The 20,333-nt window shown below is 48.1% G+C and overlaps 1 protein-coding gene across 1 annotated transcript in view; it reads left to right on the plus strand.

The window, feature by feature from the left end:
• The window catches only part of LOC117513692 (sodium- and chloride-dependent transporter XTRP3A-like), a 259,989-nt gene that overhangs the window by 92,430 nt on the left and 147,226 nt on the right, over positions 1-20,333 (plus strand). The window contains exon 5 of the mRNA XM_034173933.1: positions 4,444-4,535. Coding sequence (XP_034029824.1) covers positions 4,444-4,535 — 92 coding nt within the window. The remainder of the gene's footprint in view (positions 1-4,443; positions 4,536-20,333) is intronic.

Below are 20,333 nucleotides of genomic sequence, written 5' to 3' on the forward strand. Positions count from 1 at the left end.
GGTTGGATGTACTGCCAAATTCTCTGAAATGCCTTTGGAGACGGCTTATGGTAGAGAAATGAACATTCAATACACGAGCAACAGCTCTGGTTGACATTCCTGCTGTCAGCATGCCAATTGCACGCTCCCTCAAATCTTGCAACATCTGTGGCATTGTGCTGTGTGATAAAACTGCACCTTTCAGAGTGGCCTTTTATTGTGGGCAGTCTAAGGCACACCTGTGCACTAATCATGGTGTCTAATCAGCATCTTGATATGGCACACCTGTGAGGTGGGATGGATTATCTCAGCAAAGGAGAAGTGCTCACTATCACAGATTTAGACTGGTTTGTGAACAATATTTGAGGGAAATGGTGATATTGTGTATGTGGAAAAAGTCTTAGATCTTTGAGTTCATCTCATACAAAATGGGAGCAAAACCAAAAGTGTTGCGTTTATATTTTTGTTGAGTATATAATGTTCATGTTATGTGTAAAGCTTGCCTCTAAATGAAAGTATATACAGTGGTCCCTCGTTTATTGCGGGAGTTACATTTTAAAAATAGCCCGCAATAAGCGAAATCCGCGAAGTAGTCAGCTTTATTTTTTACAATTATTATAGACGTTTTAAGGCTGTAAAACCCCTCACTACACACTTTATACACTTTTCTCAAACAGACATTAACATTTTCTCACTTTTCTCTCATGTGTAAACACTCTCAAAGTTCAAACCTTAGTAGAAAAATAAGACATTGCATTTATATTTTTGTTGAGTGTAAAACGGAGAAAAGTGCAACTAAAGGAGTGCTGTAATTAATTAATCAAAATTAACTCTTTATTTTGACAGCCATAATTTTAATACTTGGTAGCGACAGTTTGCAATTATTATAACATTGTAGCCTGGACTTATTATTTACGAGCCACCTAGGAAGTTAGCGATAGCTACAATTAGCTTACCCTTGTGTCGTCTTAGCAGTTTGTATCCTCTCGTCTTCAGCTTCATACAGCTGTGTGGCTTCCTAAAGTCTCCTGTACTTTTCAAGCGTGTACTTTTCGCCACCTGCAGCTTTCTCTTAAAAACCCACAGAGCACACACCATAACCTAGAAGTAGCTCCTTTGTTGTGTTTGTGTTGCAGATAAATCGACTTCACAGCAGTGTTGCTCCACTGATCTGTATACGAGGTCTGTTAGAGAAGTAACGGACCTTTTTTTTTTTGCAAAAACTATATGGATTTGAATCGTGTGCTTGCATCAGCCAAGCTTGAACCTTCGTGCGCATGCGTGAGTTTTTTCATGCCTGTCGGTTGCGTCATTCGCCTGTGAGCACGCCTTGTGGGAGGAGTGGTCCAGCCCCCTCGTCGGATTTTCATTGTCAGAAAATTGGCTGATCGACTGCCGCTTTGCTTCATCAAAATTTTTTCAGAAAGTGTGAGAGACAGCCAAGTGGAAACCATTTGGAAAATTCAGGTGGCTTTTGGTGAAGATCTTATGGGGATCACACAGATTAAGGACAATTACAACTGGCTTAAAGACGGGCCACAGCGGCGGATGGCGCGCCGCGCACCGAGCGGCGATCGACAGGCTCAAACGACCAGATCATTTTTAAAGTGAATGCTTTGTTGATCCGGGACGTCATCTGACTACCAGAGAAATGGCAAGACAGCTGGACATAGCACTTTTTCGGCACATTCCACTGTTACAGGAGTTTTTGTAATGGAAAGAGGAACGGAGAAATTCGCTACGGAGCCGCTCATGGCGCGGGACGAAAGCACCTCCGTGTTGGTCTCACAGGACAAGCCCTAACATGCCCAGCTCTTGCACCATTCAGAAAATTCAGACGGCTTTCGGTGGCTTTTCAGTCGTGTGACTATCCGAGAAATTGTGGACGAGCTGGACATGCCACAACATGTCCTGTGAGGCTTCATCACGGTGTTGCTTTTTGTTCTGTGCCCTGCGCCTCCATCCCGACGCGCAAATTTCTCCGCACGTCTTTTCATGCCGAAAAACTCCTGTAACAGTGGAATGTGCCGTTCATTTCCAAATTAAACGCTTTGTTGATCTGGGACATCGTCTGACTACCACAGAAATGGCAGAAGAGTTTGACAATCAGCACTTCGCATTGCCAGCAGTAAGTCAAACCTGTATCCAGTGCACGTTGGCCTCCGCCAGGGCTGCCCTTTGTCACCGGTTCTGTTCATTGCCTTTATGGAGAGCATTTCTAGGCGCAGGCAGTGTAGAGGGGGTCCGGTTTGAGAACCACAGAATCTCATCTCTGCTGTTTGCAGACGATGTGGTTCTGTTGGATTCATCAAATCAGGACCTTCAGCGTGCACTGGGGCAGTTTGCAGCCAAGTGTGAAGCGTCCGGGATGAAAATCAGCACCTCCAAATCCGAGGCCATGGTTCTCGACCGGAAAAAGGTGCTTTGCCCTCTTCAGGTCAGTGGAGTGTCCTTGCCTCAAGTGGAAGAGTTTAAGTATCTCGGGGTCTTGTTCACGAGCGAGGGATGGGTGGAGCGTGAGATCGACAGACAGATCGGTGCAGCGTCTGCAGTGATGCGGTCGCTGTATCGGACCGTCGTGGTGAAGCGAGAGCTGAGCAGGGGGGCAAAGCTCTCGATTTACCGATCAATCTACCTTCTGACCCTCACCTATGGTCATGAGATTTGGCTCATGACCAAAAGAACGAGATTGCGAGTACAAGCGGCCGAGATGAGTTTACTCCGCAGGGTGGCTGGGCACTCTCTTAGAGATAGAGTGAGGAGCTCGGTCACTCGGGAGGAGCTTGGAGTCGAGCCACTGCTCCTCCACATCGAAAGGAGCCAGTTGAGGTGGCTTGGTCATCTTTTCCGGATGCCCCTGGGCGCCTCACTGGAGAGGTGTTCCAGGCACGTCCCATTGGGAGAAGGCCCCGGGGAAGACCCACGACATGCTGGAGGGACTACGTCTCTCGGCTGGCTTGGGAACGCCTTGGGGTTCCCCCGGAGGAGCTGGGGGAGGTGTGTGTGGATCGGGAGGTCTGGGTGGCTTTGCTTGAGCTGCTGCCCCCCGACCTGACTCTGGATAAAGCGGAAGAAAATTAATGGATGGATGGATGTGTCACGCAGCTGTGCTCTGATGACCTCCCCCCCCCCCCCTTACACTGAGGGGGTTCTCAATTGTAAAGGAAAGCGACAGCCTGGTACTAAAACTGAGTAGAGCTGAGCTGAGTAGTGCTAGAACCATATAATGGAAAAGGGCCAGGCACAGATATAAAGGGAAACTCATCAAGAAGAGGAAAGAAATTTTGCTACTTTATTCTCCGTAAAGAGTTCTAATTTATTTTATTTTTTAGAAGTTTATAAAAATTTTCCAACTGTTAGCAACTTCAGTCTGCCTTTTCCAGTAATTACTCCTCAGAGCCTAGTAATAAGTTAGCAGTTTGAACCAAAAATTCAATACATGTTCTACAATGGAATGTCAAATACCATTAAATCATGCTTTTATCATCTTCATCTTTTATCAAAGGTGAAACCGTTTTTATCTTTTAACCTTTTTGAACAACCTGTGCACTCTTTTATTTCAAGTCGTCTGGACTATTGTAACACACTTTATTTCGGCATTAGCCAACGGGCTCTTTCCCGTTTGCAGTTAGTCCAGAATGCTGCAGCACAATTTAGGGGCCTGGAAGCGTGAGCACATAACCCCAATTCTTTATTGGTTTTTATCTTGTATGCTGTATGTATGTATGTATTATTTATTTATTTTGCACATTTTTGTTATTTTTATTGTTAATTTTCTTATTTTTAATTTATTTCTTGACTATTGGGGTTTTATCTATCGTGACTCTATTGTATGTTATACGTACGTATGTGCAGCACTTTGGAACGTCTTTGTTGTTAAATGTGCTATATAAATAAAGTGGATTGGATTAAATAGTCCTCTCCCCAGGGCTCTGTAGTTTGCATGCTGCTTAAGGGGCACCTCCAGGGGTAGGTTGGGGTCCCTATGACTTACAGGTCAAATTTAGGTCTTAAACCTGTTTTCCTTATTTTAGCTTCAATCACTGTGTAGGATCTCCGTCAGCCAGGTGAAGATAAGAAGCTTCCAGAAGGATCGTCAAGGCACTTCTGAACTTCTTGTTTAGCTGGGAAACATTTTGCCACTCATCCAAGTGACTTCATCTGTCTGGGATAATACTGGTTTGGGATAGTCCTCCAGAATGGGATCCTCCATTGTTTACTGCATTATTGTTGACTTGCGTTGGATCTTTGCAATATCAGACACTTCATTTTTCTAAAGATAAAGCTGCAGGTGGAAACTCTGACACCGTCTTCAGCTGAGGCTTTTCTGTATCATGCTGTGGTAATCCTCTACTCCCTGAGCTAAAATGGGCAGATCACAGTGCAGGGCGACTGAGAAATGAGACAAGGCTGTAAGTTTGAAGCTTTGAAAAATGATTGGAGATTTTTGACTTGTGCTTTTAGGCTTTTCCAGTGTGGTGGCATCCGTGTATCTGTGTCTCTATTACAATGTCATCAATGCATGGAGCTTCTGGTACCTCTTTCATTCATTTCAAGTAAGACATTCATCTGTGGTCCTTTCCCCTCCCACGATAATGATGAGGTGTTTAGCATGCTGATGTCGTTGAATAGGTGGCTGGTGCAATTTTGTAGACAGCAAGGCTTTACTTTCATTGATAACTGGCCTTCTTTTGGGGTCGCCATGGCTTGCTATTGCCGGACAGCCTTCACCCTACCGGGGAAGGTGCCGCCATCTTATCTGTGAACATAGATAGAGCTCTACAGGGAGGGTAATATTAGAACTTTACAGCAGGCCACCGAGCAGATGATAAAGAACCTGCAGGGCTTACAACTAATGTGGACATGGAATCTATTAGCTTAGTGGGGAAATTAGCACAGAAATCCACTGTGGTAATAGTCCAGTTTATGTGGCAGGGGGGAAATTTGTCAAGTTGAGACTGTGGCCTGTTTCTGCAAATGTGCCCATAAAGAGCATAGAGAGATATGTTTTGCAAACTTAATATGCATTACTACATTGGCTGATATTACAATTGAGGATGCCCTACTAGCTGTTCCTGCAACATCAAATATTTTCTGTCTGCTACCTACAACCCACGTGGGACGTCTTAAACCTAAACCTAATTTTAGGCATCTTATATACTACTTTGGAACCACCCCCAAATTCCAACAGTCCAAGTGTCAGTCCCACTGATGTCCTTAGTTTGGGTCTCATTAGCATAAAGTAACTGTCGTCAAAATCACTGTTGATAAATGATCTTATTATGGAACATCACTTATGGCCCCTGCACACATAACACAAGTGTGAAAGAAGCATAAACCGGCCCTAAAACCATGAAAAACAAACAAAATGGGGAACCGTGAAACATTCCACCTGCCGTCAGGAGGAACACACAGCTGGACATGCATGAATGATACCACCGTGTCGGTTTCGTGCACTCTCGTGCGCGAACCCGAACACAGTGCGAGCACCTGGAACATGTGACACCAAATCGTGCCACTGCTGTGGAGGAAAAAAACACACACACCAAAAAAAAACAAAAAACACCGCAGTTTCTAATATTTAATCCCTCTTATCGAGTGGACAACACAAGTATGATCCTTCTGTTCCTCTGTATATGACCCATGGTCATAGATGTAAAGTCATGAAATGGCATGAATGAAGCAGTGTACTCTTATCATGTCCACATTTGCTGGTGTCCAGTGACCGGCGCACCGAAGGACACTGTGTCATGTGGACCATAGCTGACGTACGTGGCGTGACATTCAGATCACCAGCTAGGTGTACACATGATCAGAAGTTTCTTTTCACATGGTACAGCCTGCCAGTGTGCACGCTGACATGGTCACTCCTCCATTGCAAAGGTGATGTGTTTTTATGTATTTCCACATGAGGACAGCATGCCCAATTGCCCATGTGCATGCCTCACGGTGGAGTGTTGTAAGGTGATGTCTTTCATAATATGTATGTGTGTGTGGCTTGCGGGTCCACAGATCCCAACAGCAGCAGCTGGAACGGACACGCCCACCTTACAGAACAAACTCAGCTCAAAGACAAAAGTCTCACTCTTTGTTCTTTGTTATGTGATTATTTTATTTTATGTATTTGTTATGTAATTATGTATGTATTTATTTTATGTATTTATTTAATTGTCCTGTTTTCTGTGTTTTTGATTTAACACGTTCTATGTGCTGCCAGCTGGAACTAACACAAGTATGAGAGCCCGCCCACACGTGCATTGTGTGCAGCGTGGTTCATGTTGTTGATGGCACGACATATGTCCTTCTGGTTGAGTTGCGAGTACACAGCAGTCAGCTGTCCCAGCTGGACATTACAACCGTCCAGATGCGCGCTGCGCTGGACTCCGATCATTGCCTGGGGGGGGACAACAATGACAAGCTCCTCATGACATCTCTGTTGCAGGCATGGGGGCATGACACACTCGCACACTACATTGTTGTGGGAGGGGGGTGCGTGCGACACACTCACATGCCACCTGTGTTGTGGGGGGGCCTTGCATGACTTGTGGGTTGTTTGGTTATGGCACACTCATGGGGCACTTAGAACATGTGGGGCCATTCACACAGCCACGTCAAAAGTGGTCAGCTGCTCTCTAGTCTCGTGCTGGCAGCGCGTATGGCCCCGCCTTTTCTAAGTGTCCCACGCGTGGTGTTGGATGTTCATGGGTGGCACCTGGACTCCAGCCAACTCCAGCTGAGAATGGGTCAACTGGTCACTTGCATGCATTCGATGACTGTTGGCTGCTGGTGTTAAGGCTGCCTCGACCTCTCATTCAGCCATGGTTCGACATGGCGTTGATTTCATGCAGCTGCTCAGCTGTGGCACAGTATGTCCGACCCGCGTAAGACATGCTGTTCAAAGCCTGCGAGCATGATCAGATGGCAGTGCGACCTCATCATGCCTGCCATTCGAATGGGTTTCCGGCATGAGCGGCACACAAATATACAGTGCATGTGCTGGGCCTGAATGAATGCGGCGACTGCTGTATGAGGGATTCCAGTGCGGCTCCAATTTCTCATGAGTGCGATTGACTCCTCCTTCGTGCACCATTCAGCCTCAATCGTTTAGTGTGTGAAGGGGCCCTTAGACCTACTGCTGTCCTCACCTTAAATGAAGCCTCCCCATCAGCATACACATTTAGTCACATCCCCGTGATACGAAGCAAGGTGGGGTGTTGCTCTAATTTATATTTCTGGGTTTTGCTTGTGAGCTATTGGGGGTCTAATATATAATTTGCTTGAACGTCTGACTCTCCGTTCTGCCCAGGATACTACGTATAGCCAAGATCAGATGAATAAAAATCATCCATGCTATTTTGTCACCGTATATAGGTCCCCGGGCCCATATTCTGAATTCTTAGATGGTGAGTTCATATTTAATTTGGCAACCTGTGCAGATAATGTTCTGACTGTTGGTGACTTCACATTCATATAAATACAGTGAATGAAATAAGAATGTGATCCCCGGCTGATTTTGAAAGTTTACACACTGACAAATAATTAAACAGTCTATGATTTTTATGGTAGCTTTATTGTAACAGTGATAGAAAGAATATCAAATAAAATTGAGAAAATTACATGAAATGAAAAATAAAAAAATATTTTCATTTCTTTGAGGGAAATAAGTATTTGACCCCCTAGCAAAACATGATTTAATACTTGGTGGCAAAACCCTTGTTGGTAAGCACAGCAGTCACACGTTTCTTGTAGTTGCTTACTAGGTTGGCACACACATCAGCAGTAATTTTAATCCACTCTTCTCTGCAGATCAGCTCCAAATCATGGAGGTTGGCATTTGGAAACTAGAAGTTTCAGCTCTCTCCATAGATTTTCTATAGGATTAAGGTCAGGAGACTGGCTAGGCCATTGCATGAGCTTGATGTGCTTCTTATGGAGCCACTCCTTGCCTGTATGTTTTGGGTCGTTGTTCTGCTGGAAGACCCATCCACGACCCATTTTCAGTGTCCTGGTGGAGGCAAGGAGGTTGTCACCCAAGATTTTGCAACACATGACCCCGTTCATCTTCACGTCGATGCGGTGAAGTCGACCTGTCCCCTTTGAAGAGAAACACCCCCAAAGCATAATGCTTCCACCGCCATGCTTGACGGTGGGGATGGTGTTCTTGGGGTCATATTCAGTATTTCTCTTCCTCCAAACACGTCGAGTTGAGTTGAAGCCAAAGAGCTCAAGTTTGGTCTCATCTGACCACAGCACCTTCTCCCAGTCTCTTGTGGAGTCAGTATGTTCATTGGCAAAGTTGAGGCGGGCCTGGACATGAACCTTCTTGAGCAGAGGGACCTTGTGTGCACTGCAGGATTTTAAACCATTGCATCTCACAGTCACCAATAAAACCATTGATTTTATTGGTGACTGTGGTCCCAACTGCCTTGAGCGGCCGCATCCCTGGTACAAGAGAGTGAACTTAGTCGAGTCAAGAAGGAAATCATAACGGCAATACATGATTTAAAAGGTGAGCTCCAGGGTGAGCTCCAGGTTCTTGGGCAGATGTGATGGGATTTTGGAAGCAGTGGAAGAAACAAAAACTCAGATAAAAGATTGTGCTGAAAGAATTGTACAAGCGGAGACACGTATTTCTGCTGTAGAAGACGATTACGCCACACTCACAGACACGGTTGAGAAGTTGGAAAAAATTAATAAAGTATAATAAAATTAATAAAGCATTGTGGCAGAAGTCTATTTTTCACTTTTAACATAATTTGTATTATGATGTAATCAATCAAGTCCCAAAATTTCAAAATATGGAAACGGACAAACAAGGGGTTAGTTGGCTCATGATACAGTTTCGTACTAATAATTCTTATAGCTTTCTTTTGAAGTAAAAACATGAGATTTGGGTTAGATTTGTAGGTGGTTCCCCAAAATTCAAAACAGTAGGTCATGTATGGAACAAGTAATGAGTAATATAAAGTAACTAATGAGTTTTGGGGGAGGAAGTCTTGTGCTTTATAAAAAATGGCAATAATCTTTGACATTTTAGATTTGACATGATTTATATGCATTTTCCAACTTAAATTATAGTCAATAAAGACCCCAAGAAATTTAGTTTCATTAACAAATTCAATTTCAACGCCACACTCAGAGACATGGTTGAGAAGTTGGAAAAAATTAAAGTCCTGGAGAATAAGGCTATTGACATGAAAACAAGATCTCACTTAAACAACGTGCAGCTGGTGAATCTGCCTGAGGGAGCGGAGAGTATGGACCCCTGCTCGTTTCTGGAGAGTTGGCTGCCAGACGCGCTGAATATGGCTCCACTGAGGATGCCATTAGTCGTGGAGAGAGCGCACCACATCGGGCTGTGATGAAGCTGCAATAACGAAGGGTGGCATTTTGCACAAGAATCTCCACGTGTAGCTTTACAATGACTTGGCCACAGAAGTTCATAAACGGAGGCAGCAGTTTGATTTGGTGCGTCAGCAGCTGCCGGCCGTGGGACAAAGACACGAGATAAGATTGCCTGCTAAACTGCTGATAACATACAATGAACAAATGTACACATTTGTTAAAGCATCAGAAGTGCAGGAGTTCATAAATAAAATCAAAGAAGACAGTGTGACAGGGGGGTATCCAGGGTAGGGGGTAAGATATCCTTAGGACAACTTCCCCCCGGGAAGGGGGAAAAGATATCCAGGGGGGAAGTTAAACTGTTACACCGGATCTGGATTGGCGGATGGCAGAAAGCTATGACTGCTCTCATTATTATTATTATTACTAGTAGTAGTATTACATCCCCAATTCCAATGAAGTTGGGATGTTGTGTAAAATGTAAATAAAAACAGAATACAATGATTTGCAAATCCTCTTCAACCTATATTCAATTGAATACACCACAAAGACAAGATATTTAATGTTCAAACTGATAAACTTTATTGTTTTTGTGCAAATATTTGCTCATTTTGAAATGGATGCTTGCAACACATTTTAAAAAAGCTGGGACAGTGGTATGTTTACCACTGTGTTACATCACCTTTCCTTCTAACAACACTCAATAAGCATTTGGGAACTGACACTAATTGTTGAAGCTTTGTAGGTGGAATTCTTTCCCATTCTTGCTTGATGTACAGCTTCAGTTGTTCAACAGTCCGGGGTCTCCGTTGTCATATTTTGTGCTTCATAATGCGCCACACATTTTCAATGGGTGACAGGTCTGGACTGCAGGCAGGCCAGTCTAATACTCGCACTTTTTTTTACTACAAAGCCACGCTGTTGTAACACATGCAGAATGTGGCTTGGCATTGTCTTGCTGAAATAAGCAGGGACGTCCCTAAAAAAGTTGTTTGGTTGGCAGCATGTGTTACTCCAAAACCTGGATGTACCTTTCAGCATTGATGGTGCCATGGCAGATGTGTAAGTTGTCCATGCCATGGGCACTAACACACCCCCATACCATCACAGATGCTGGCTTTTGAACTTTGCGCTGGTAACAATCTGGATGGTCTTTTTTCCTCTTTTGTCCGGAGAACACACTTTGAAAAACACTTTGAAACGTGGACTCATCAGACCACAGCACATTTTTCCACTTTGCGTTTGTCCATTTCAAATGAGCCCGGGCCCAGAGAAGGCAGCGGCTTTTCTGGATGTTGTTGATGTATGGCTTTTGCTTTGCATGGTAGAGTTTTAACTTGCACTTGTAGATGTAGCGATGAACTGCCTTAACTGACGATGGTTTTCTGAAGTGTTCCGGAGCTCACGCAGTAAGATCATTTACACAATGATGTCAGTTTTTAATGCAGTGCCGCCTGAGGGATCGAAGGTCACGGGCTTCTGATTATATTATGGACTGTAGATGATGGAATCCCTAAATTCCTTGCAAATGAACATTGAGAAACATTCTTCTTAAACTGTTGGACTATTTTTTTCATGCAGTTGTTCACAAAGTGGTGATCCTCGCCCCGTCTTTGCTTGTGAATGGCTGAGCCTTTTGGGGATGCTCCTTTTATACCCAATCATGACACTCACCTGTTTCCAATTAACCTGTTCACCTGTGGAATGTTCCAAACAGGTGTTCTTTGAGCATTCATCAACTTTCCCAGTCTTTTGGTCCCCCTGTCCCAGCTTTTTTGTAATGTGTTGCAGGCATCCATTTCAAAATGAGCAAATATTTGCACAAAAACAAAAAAGTCTATCAGTTTGAACATTAAATATCTTGTCTTTGTGGTGTATTCAATTGAATATAGGTTGAAGAGGATTTGCAAATCATTGTATTCTGTTTTTATTTACATTTTACACAACATCCCAACTTCATTGGAATTGGGGTTGTAAATCAGGAGAATGTCTGTAAAACACTCATAGAACTGTGGGAGTTTAGAGATGTTAAAGGTTTGCACAATATGACTTTTTAATCTGTTTTAAGCCTGTTTGAGTTCCGTGATGATGTTAATTAACAATCATTAAAGCAGAACCAACACATAACATGAATGAGACGTGATGACCCACGAAGGAGGATTCGAATAGCACTCGTGAAAAATATGAGTCGCATTCAAATGCCTCATACAGCAGTCGCCGCACCCACTCGTTCAAACAGCGGGAAAGATGAGGTCGCACTGCTATCTGGTCATGCTCGCAACATTTGCAGGGCATGTTGAATGCACGTCGTACATATCGTGCCACAGCTAATGGGCTGCACGAAATCATCGGCCATGTCAAACCCTTGCCGAATGGCGAGATCAAGCCAGCCTTCACACTAGTGGCCGCACTTAAGAAATGTGGGGAAAGTAGAGCGCAGGTGACCACTTTTGAGCTGGCTGCACGAATGGCCCCACATTTTCTAAGTGCCCTGTGAATGTACCATTACTGAGCAACACAAATGGCATGTGAGTGTGCCATTCCACCCTTCCTGAGCAACACAAATGGTGTGCGAGTCTGCCGTCCCCGCCCCCCGCCAACAAAACAATTGCATGTGAGTGTGCTTGTGCGTCCCACCCCAACACAAATGGCATGCAAGTGTCTGTGTGTCTCCTCACAACACAAATGGTGTGTGAGTGTGTTGTCCCCCCCCCCCCCCCCACACACACACACACCACAAGTCTATAGTCGAGGTGCAGCTGAGGTTGCGAAGGCTCGAATGGTAGCTGCAGTGCAGTGTGATCGCTGTCAGTGCAACACACATACTGTAGCTGGATGGCTGTCATGTCCACGATGGAACAACTGACAGCTGGGGAACACCATGGCATATCCAGCATGTCCTGCTGGAGGTGGATTCACCAGCCAGCAGTAATCCCACACCACCACAACAGAGATAAAAATAAAAACCCAGCTCTTCTGCGTGTCACAACACCAGCACGCCATCCGACCAGACAGCACGTCACGTGACATGTGATCGGAACGTCCACATGATGTGATGTCTGTATTGACATGATCACACGTGCACACACCCGCTATGCGTTTGTCAGGGCACCATGGTTGACATGTAATCATGGGTTGGATGTCATTTGAAATCAAGCAGGGAGGAAACTGATCATGACCCATGGCCAGTGAATATGTTCCTCAGCTGTTTGTGCCGCTCCATCTGACTGCTGCGTCAGCGTTAGCGGAAAGCTGGGGAACACATATTGTCACATGTCCTCCAACCACCACCTTTTTGTTTTGTTTTTTTCCCAACTACCACCTATGTGCAGGGCATGGTGGTGTATGAGTGTGTGCAAACGATGAAGATATGGGGAAAAATAAAAACAACAGATCATGCACGGTGCACAGCGATGAGGATGCAGTCAGAGCTGCACCTGACCACTGTGTCACAGCTGGTGAACACATTTAGACCCAATCTCAATTCTCTTTTGAACCCTTTCCCCTTCCCCTTGGCCATACCCCCACACCTACCCCTTTAAAAGAAGGCGTAAGGCGAAGGGTTATGCCTCTAGCCCTATGAATTGAGACACCCCTCCCCCTTACGGGGAAAAAAAAACTGCCCGTCTTCACTGTTTGTCAACATGGCAACCAAAGCGCAACTTGTTGCAGTAGCCTGTTTGCTGTAGCCTGTTTCTGCGTAAATGCAAAGAAATAGAAGTCACAGATTTCTTTGAAGCATCGCAATCAGGTCAGAGAGTTTTGTGGTATTAATAGTTAATGTTAATAGTTAATTTAATTAATAAGTAATTTATAATAATAATGAATAAATAGTATTAATACTTTATTAGTGATTAATTAATGTTAATAATACTAATAATAATTAACTATTAATCATTAATACTAGTAATAATTAATATTGTTTATTGATTAATCATTAATTGATCGATTAGCAATTAATTAATTAGTAATTAAAATAAACACTTGAAATATATCAGTCTGTGTGGAATGAATGTATACATTATACAAGTCTCACTTTTTGAATGAAATTACTGAAATAAATGAATTTTTTCATGATATTCTAATTATATGACCAGCTTCTGTATGTATGTTATGGGCTGCATCTAGTTCTGTTAACATTATATTTCTTTTTCAAATTCTCCCATTTTTTGCATCCAGCCCTATTTCTTTTAGGAATTTTCTTGACAAATAATAGCAGTCTATTAGGACCTCAGGTTATGTGTTACACATATACGTGTGTGTATATATTTTCCATTGGTGAAACTTATCCTCATTTTCTGCCGGAAAGCTTATTAGGAAACGAGTGTGCTCAGGGCTCCCTGTTTGTTTACAGAATACACACACGCATTACAGACCTTGAAATCCAACAGCAGGAATCATTATTATACAAAGATTTCTGAACATACAAATTAACTGTTGGGAAAGTGTAGGAACACGGACCCACAACAGGGGGCGCAAATGAACGGACAATGGAGTAAGTCAAATAACAACGCTTTACTGTTGTGAATGTGCACAACGAATACAACCAATCACAGAAATGGACAACAGTCAATTTACAAAAGTGTCGTGTGGGCAGGCTCGAAGATAGGAGACGCCTCTCCAAGGTAAGACCGGTACCACACGGCTCCTCCTCCGCCACAGACCCCCGGGTATACTGGAGCCGCCAAGTCCCGAACTCCCAGGTGGCCACTGCCTCCGCGTTGTCGGACCTGCGTACTGCTGGCGAGGAAACAAAAACACAATTAAAGGTGGCGCGTTTGCACCCAGTAATCCACACGGCAGGAAAGCTACCTCCACCTCTCGTTGGAAAAAAAGGTCTGTTATCACTCACAAAAGTCACAAAAGGTTACTGTCAGGCAGTCAGCTGAGAATATTACCTTCCAGGTAGAACGATATCCTCGGCAATGAGGTGGAGATGCCGTCCTGCTGATATACCCCACTGATGATTGCCGTCAGCTGTCTCAGGTGATGGGTGACAGCTGTCACCGAGGCTGCTCCCGTGAGCGGCGGCGCCCTCTGGTGCCTGGAGCCCGCACTCCAGGCAGGGCGCCCTCTGGTGGTGGTGGGCCAGCAGTACCTCCTCTTCAGCGGCCCACACAACAGGACCCCCCCCCTCAACGGGCGCCTCCTGGCGCCCGACCGGGCTTGTCCGGGTGGCGACGGTAGAAGTCGGCCAGGAGGGCCGGGTCCAGGATGAAGCTCCTCTTCACCCAGGAGCGTTCTTCAGGGCCGTACCCCTCCCAGTCCACCAGATATTGAAAGCCCCGGCCCATCCGTCGGACGTCCAACAACCGGCGCACTGTCCAAGCCGGCTCGCCATCGATGATCCGGGCAGGAGGTGGCGCCGGACCGATGTACAGAGGGGCGAGGTGTGATGGGGCTTGATTTTCGACACATGGAACACTGGATGGATCCGCAGTGAGGCTGGAACTGAAGCCTCACTGCGGCGGGATTGATGACCTTGAGGATTTTTAAACGGTCCTATGTTACCTGTCCTGTAGTTTGGGGGAGGCCACTTGTAGTGGGATGTCCTTTGTGGACAACCACACTTCTGCCCGGGGCGATACGTAGTGGCCGGGGTCCGCCGCCGGTCTGCATGGGTCTTCGCCCTCATCCGGGCCCTCAAACAAAGCAGAACGGCGGCACGCCACACCCGACGGCACCTCCGCAGGTGGGCCGTGGACCGAGGGGCACACGACCTCTCCCCTCAACCACCGGGAACAACGGGGGCTGATACCCCAAACACACCTCAAGGGGGAGAGGCCGGTGGCTGATGACACTTGACTGTTGTGGGTGTACTCGATCCAGGCCCAGATGAGTACTCCAGGCGCCGGGTGCTGCGCGGTTCCACACAACGCGTGTTTGCTCCATTTCTTGATTGGCCCGCTCTGCTTGCCCGTTGGTCTGGTGGGTGATACCCGACGAGAGACTGACCGTGGCCCCCAACTCCCGGCAAAAGCTCCTCCAGACATGCTAGGAGACTGTGGACCGCGATCGGAGACTATGTCTGATGGTATCCCATGCAGGCGACACGTGGTGGACCAGGAGGTCCGCTGTCTCCTTGGCCGTTGGGAGCTTCGGGAGGCCACGAAGTGGGCTGCCTTGGAGAATCGGTCCACTATCGTGAGGATCACGGTGTTGCCCTGGGACGGCGGGAGGCCCGTGACAAAATCCAGGCCGATGTTGGACCAGGGCGATGAGGCACGGGCAGCGGCTGTAGCAGTCCCGGAGCCTTGCGATGGTCGGCCTTGCCCCTGGCACAGGTGGTACAGGCCTGGATGTAGTCCCGGACGTCGGCCTCCAGGGACGCCCACCAGAAGCGCTGCCGGACAACTGCCACGTTCTTCGCACCCCTGGATGACAGGAGAGCTTGGAGCCGTGACAGAAGTCCAGGACTGCAGCCCTAGCCTCTGGTGGGACGTACAGTCTGTTCTTTGGTCCAGTCCCGGGGTCCGGGCTCCGTGCCAGGGCCTCCCGGACGGTTCTCTCTACGTCCCAGGTGAGGGTGGCCACGATAGTGGAGCTCCGGGATGATGGTTCCGGTGGATCCGACAACTCCGCTTTGACCTTGTCTTCGTGTACCCGGGACAAGGCATCCGACTTCTGGTTCTTGGTCCCGGGCCGGTAGGTGATGCGGAAGTCAAAACGGCCGAAGAACAGTGACCAGCGGGCTTGCCTGGGATTCAGCCGCTTGGCGGTCCTGATATATTCCAGGTTCCGGTGGTCAGTGAAAACCGTGAACGGCACGGACGTTCCCTCCAACAGGTGTCTCCACTCTTCAAGAGCCTCTTTCACCGCTAGGAGTTCTCGGTTGCTGACGTCATAGTTCCGTTCAGCCGGGGTCAACCTGCGGGAAAAATAGGCACACGGATGAAGGACCTTATCGGTCTTCCCACTCTGGGACAGCACAGCTCCTATCCCTGAGTCCGAGGCATCCACTTCAACCACTAACTGGCGGCTAGGATCGGGCTGCACCAGAACGGGTGCAGACGAGAAGCGCCGTTTCAACTCCTTGAACGCGGCATCGCAACGATCCGACCAGGTGAAGGGGACTTTTGGTGAGGTCAGGGCTGTCAGGGGGCTAGCAACCTGGCTGTAGCCCTTAATGAACCTCCTGTAGAAATTCGCAAAGCCGAGGAACTGTTGCAGCTTCCTACGGCTTGTGGGTTGGGGCCAGTCTCTCACCGCTGCAACCTTGGCCGGATCAGGAGCGACGGAGTCGGGGGAGATGATGAACCCCAGGAAGGACAAAGAGGTGCGGTGAAACTCACACTTCTCGCCCTTAACAAACAGCCGTTTCTCCAATAACCGCTGCAGGACCTGACGTACATGTCGGACATGGGTCTCAGATCCGGAGAAAAGATGAGTATGTCGTCTAAATATACGAAGACGAATCGGTGCAGGAAGTCCCGCAAGACATCATTAACCAATGCTTGGAACGTCGCGGGAGCATTTGTAAGACCGAACGGCATGACCAGGTACCTCAAAATGACCTAACGGGGTGTTAAATGCCGTCTTCCACTCGTCTCCCTTCCGGATCCGAACCAGGTGATACGCATTCCTAAGATCAAGCTTGGTGAATATCTTGGCTCCATGCAGGGGCGTGAACACCGAATCCAACAAGGGTAAGGGGGTATCGGTTACGAACCGTGATTTCGTTCAGCCCCCTGTAATCAATGCATGGACGTAATCCGCCATCCTTTTTCCCCACAAAAAAGAAACCCGCACCCATCGGGGAGGTGGAATTCCGGATCAACCCGTCAGCCAAAGAGTCCCGGATGTAGGTCTCCATTGATTTCGCGTTCAGGTCGTGAGAGGTTGTACCAGCCTGCTGGACGGGAACTCAACGCCTGGAACCAATCAATGGCACAATCATACGGGCGGTGCGGGGGAAGGGTGGAGTGCCAGATCCTTGCTGAACACCCTCCGCAAGGTCATGGTACTGCACCGGCACCGTCCCTAGATTGGGCGGGCTCTGACCTCCTCCCTGGCCTGGGAACCGGGAGGAACCGAGGAACCTAAACATACCCGATGGCAGGTCTCGCTCCACTGGACCACTACCCCGGACGGCCAATCGATCCGGGGATTGTGCTTCAACATCCAGGGAAAACCTAAAATCACACGGGAGGTGGCCGGAGTTACAAAAAACTCGATCTCCTCCCGGTGATTCCCCGACACCACCAGAGTTACTGGTGGTGTCTTGTGGGTGATTGGAGGGAGTAGGGAGCCATCTAGTGCCCGTACCTGCACAGGCGAGGTAAGCGCCACCAGAGGGAACCCTATCTCCCTGGCCCATTGCTATCAAGCAAATTCCCTTCTGAGCCCGTGTCCACCAGTGCTGGGGCCTTCAGGGTTAAATCCTCATAAAGGATTGTAACTGGGAGTCGTGTGGCGATGTGGGTGTGTCCCACGTGAACGTCTCGGCCCCCCCCTAGCCCAGTGTCTAGGGCGGGCGTTGGTGTTTAACCGTTCGGGGCAGTCTCGTACCTGATGCTCAATCGAGCCACAAACAAAACACGCTCCGCGGGCCAGCCTCCTTTGTGTGACCGGTGCCCTAAATGTTTGCCCTACTCGTGTCCATAGCCTCGTCAGCAGGGGGAGCTGTGATCGCACGGAGCGCAGGGGCCGTGGAGCGTGGGGAGGGCGGAACGCGGTCGGAACCGGAAGGGAGAGGGACGACGCGTGCCTGGCCACGCCCTTCGTCTCGTTCCCGACGGCGCTCATTTAACCGATTGTCTAATCGTATGACAAGATCGATAAGCCCATCCAAATCCCGCGGTTCGTCCTTAGCCACCAGGTGCTCCTTGAGGACCAATGACAGTCCGTTTACGAAGGCGGCGCGGAGGGCAGTGTTATTCCAGCCAGACCTCGCAGCCGCGATGCGGAAGTCGACTGCATAGGCAGCTGCGCTCCGGCGCCCCTGTCTCATTGACGGCAGCACGGCTGAAGCGGTCTCTCCTCTATTAGGGTGATCGAACACTGTTCTGAGCTCCCTCACAAACCCATCATATGTCTGAAGGAGCCGTGACTTTTGCTCCCAGAGTGCTGTAGCCCAAGCGCGTGCCTCACCACGAAGCAGATTTATCACATAAGCTACCTTGCTAGCGTCGGTCGCGTACATGACGGGACGCTGTGCGAAGACGAGCGAACACTGCATAAGGAAATCCACGCACGTCTCCACACAGCCTCCGTACGGCTCTGGGGGGCTTATGTATGCTTCAGAGGATGGTGGGGGGGTCGTTGGACAACCAGTGGAACGTCGCTGTCACGCACAGGGTCTACGGGAGGGAGAGCCGCAGCGGCGCCCGGAGGGCGCGCTTCCACCTGCGCGGCGAGAGCCTCCACCCTGCGGTTCAGGAGGGCGTTCTGCTCGGCCATCGATTCTAACCGAGTCGTGAAGCGGTGAGGATCCGCTGCAACTCACCGATTACCCCTCCTGCGGACGCCTGTGCGCTTTGTTCTTCCATTGGCCGTTCAACAGCCGGTTGACGCCCCTCGGGATCCATGACGCTGGCCGAGATATCCTGTTGGGAAAGTGTAGGAACACGGACCCACAACAGGGGGCGCAAATGAACGGACAATGGAGTAAGTCAAATAACAACGCTTTACTGTTGTGAATGTGCACAACGAATACAACCAATCACAGAAATGGACAACAGTCAATTTACAAAAGTGTCGTGTGGGCAGGCTCGAAGATAGGAGACGCCTCTCCAAGGTAAGACCGGTACCACACGGCTTCCTCCGCCACAGGACCCCGGGTATACTGGAGCCGCCAAGTCCCGAACTCCCAGGTGGCCACTGCCTCCGCGTGTCGGACCTGGTACTGCTGGCGAGGAACAAAAACACAATTAAAGGTGGGCGCGTTTGCACCCAGTAATCCACACGGCAGGAAAGCTACCTCCACCTCTCGTTGGAAAAAAGGTCTGTTATCACTCACAAAAGTCACAAAAGGTTACTGTCAGGCAGTCAGCTGAGAATATTACCTTCCAGGTAGAACGATATCTCGGCAATGAGGTGGAGATGCCGTCCTGCTGATATACCCCACTGATGATTGCCGTCAGCTGTCTCAGGTGATGGGTGACAGCTGTCACCGAGGCTGCTCCCGTGAGGCGGCGGCGCCCTCTGGTGCCTGGAGCCCACACTCCAGGCAGGGCGCACTCTGGTGGTGGTGGGCCAGCAGTACCTCCTCTTCAGCGGCCCACACAACATTAACGTGCTTATCCTTTATCATAATTTTCTCCATTGTGAGAAATAAAAGTGTCTTATCGTAGCGTTCGTGTGTATATGCATTATAACGCCTCATCGCACGAGCGAAGTTACGATATTCCTCAGAACGACAATATATGCAACATGCATCCAGCAGCATACACGTTGCTGTCGCAGGCAACTGCTTGTAAAGTTTTTTGGCAAGTTATAATTTTCTAAACAGCGTATTTTGTAATGAAACCACTTACATTTGTGCGGCTCTTTCAGCACCATGTTTGTTTCTTTGGAGACAGCAGTAAGCTCCTCCTACCCCTCCAAACGGAGTGTGCATTCAGATTCACTCCGTTTGAAGGGGTTTGTAGCCCTCCACGTACCCCTCCACCTCGCTCTCAAAAGAGAATTGAGACACCCCTCTGTCTCTCATGCCCACGAAAAGCGGAGGGGAAGGGGGAAGGGAAAGGGCCGAGGAGTAGAATTGAGATTCAGCCATAGTCCCATGCGGAACATCACCTCTCAACATGCCACGGTGGGCTCTCCTCACATGGTAATAATAAAAACACATATCACCTTTGCAATGCGGTCTGCAGCACCTCAGTGCGCACTGAACACCATCAGCCAGGCTGGCCCATGTGAAAATAACAGTCTGATCTTATGAACGGCCAAACGAGCCAAGTGTCACATGAATCGCATGAGTGATAGTCCACATGACGTGGTGTCCTTTGGCGCATAGCATGCTGGATAGCTGGACACGCTGAGCCAGCTGATGCGTTCATGATATGAGC

The sequence above is a fragment of the Thalassophryne amazonica genome, chromosome 7 (assembly GCF_902500255.1).
Source record: "Thalassophryne amazonica chromosome 7, fThaAma1.1, whole genome shotgun sequence".
Lineage (NCBI taxonomy): Eukaryota > Metazoa > Chordata > Actinopteri > Batrachoidiformes > Batrachoididae > Thalassophryne > Thalassophryne amazonica.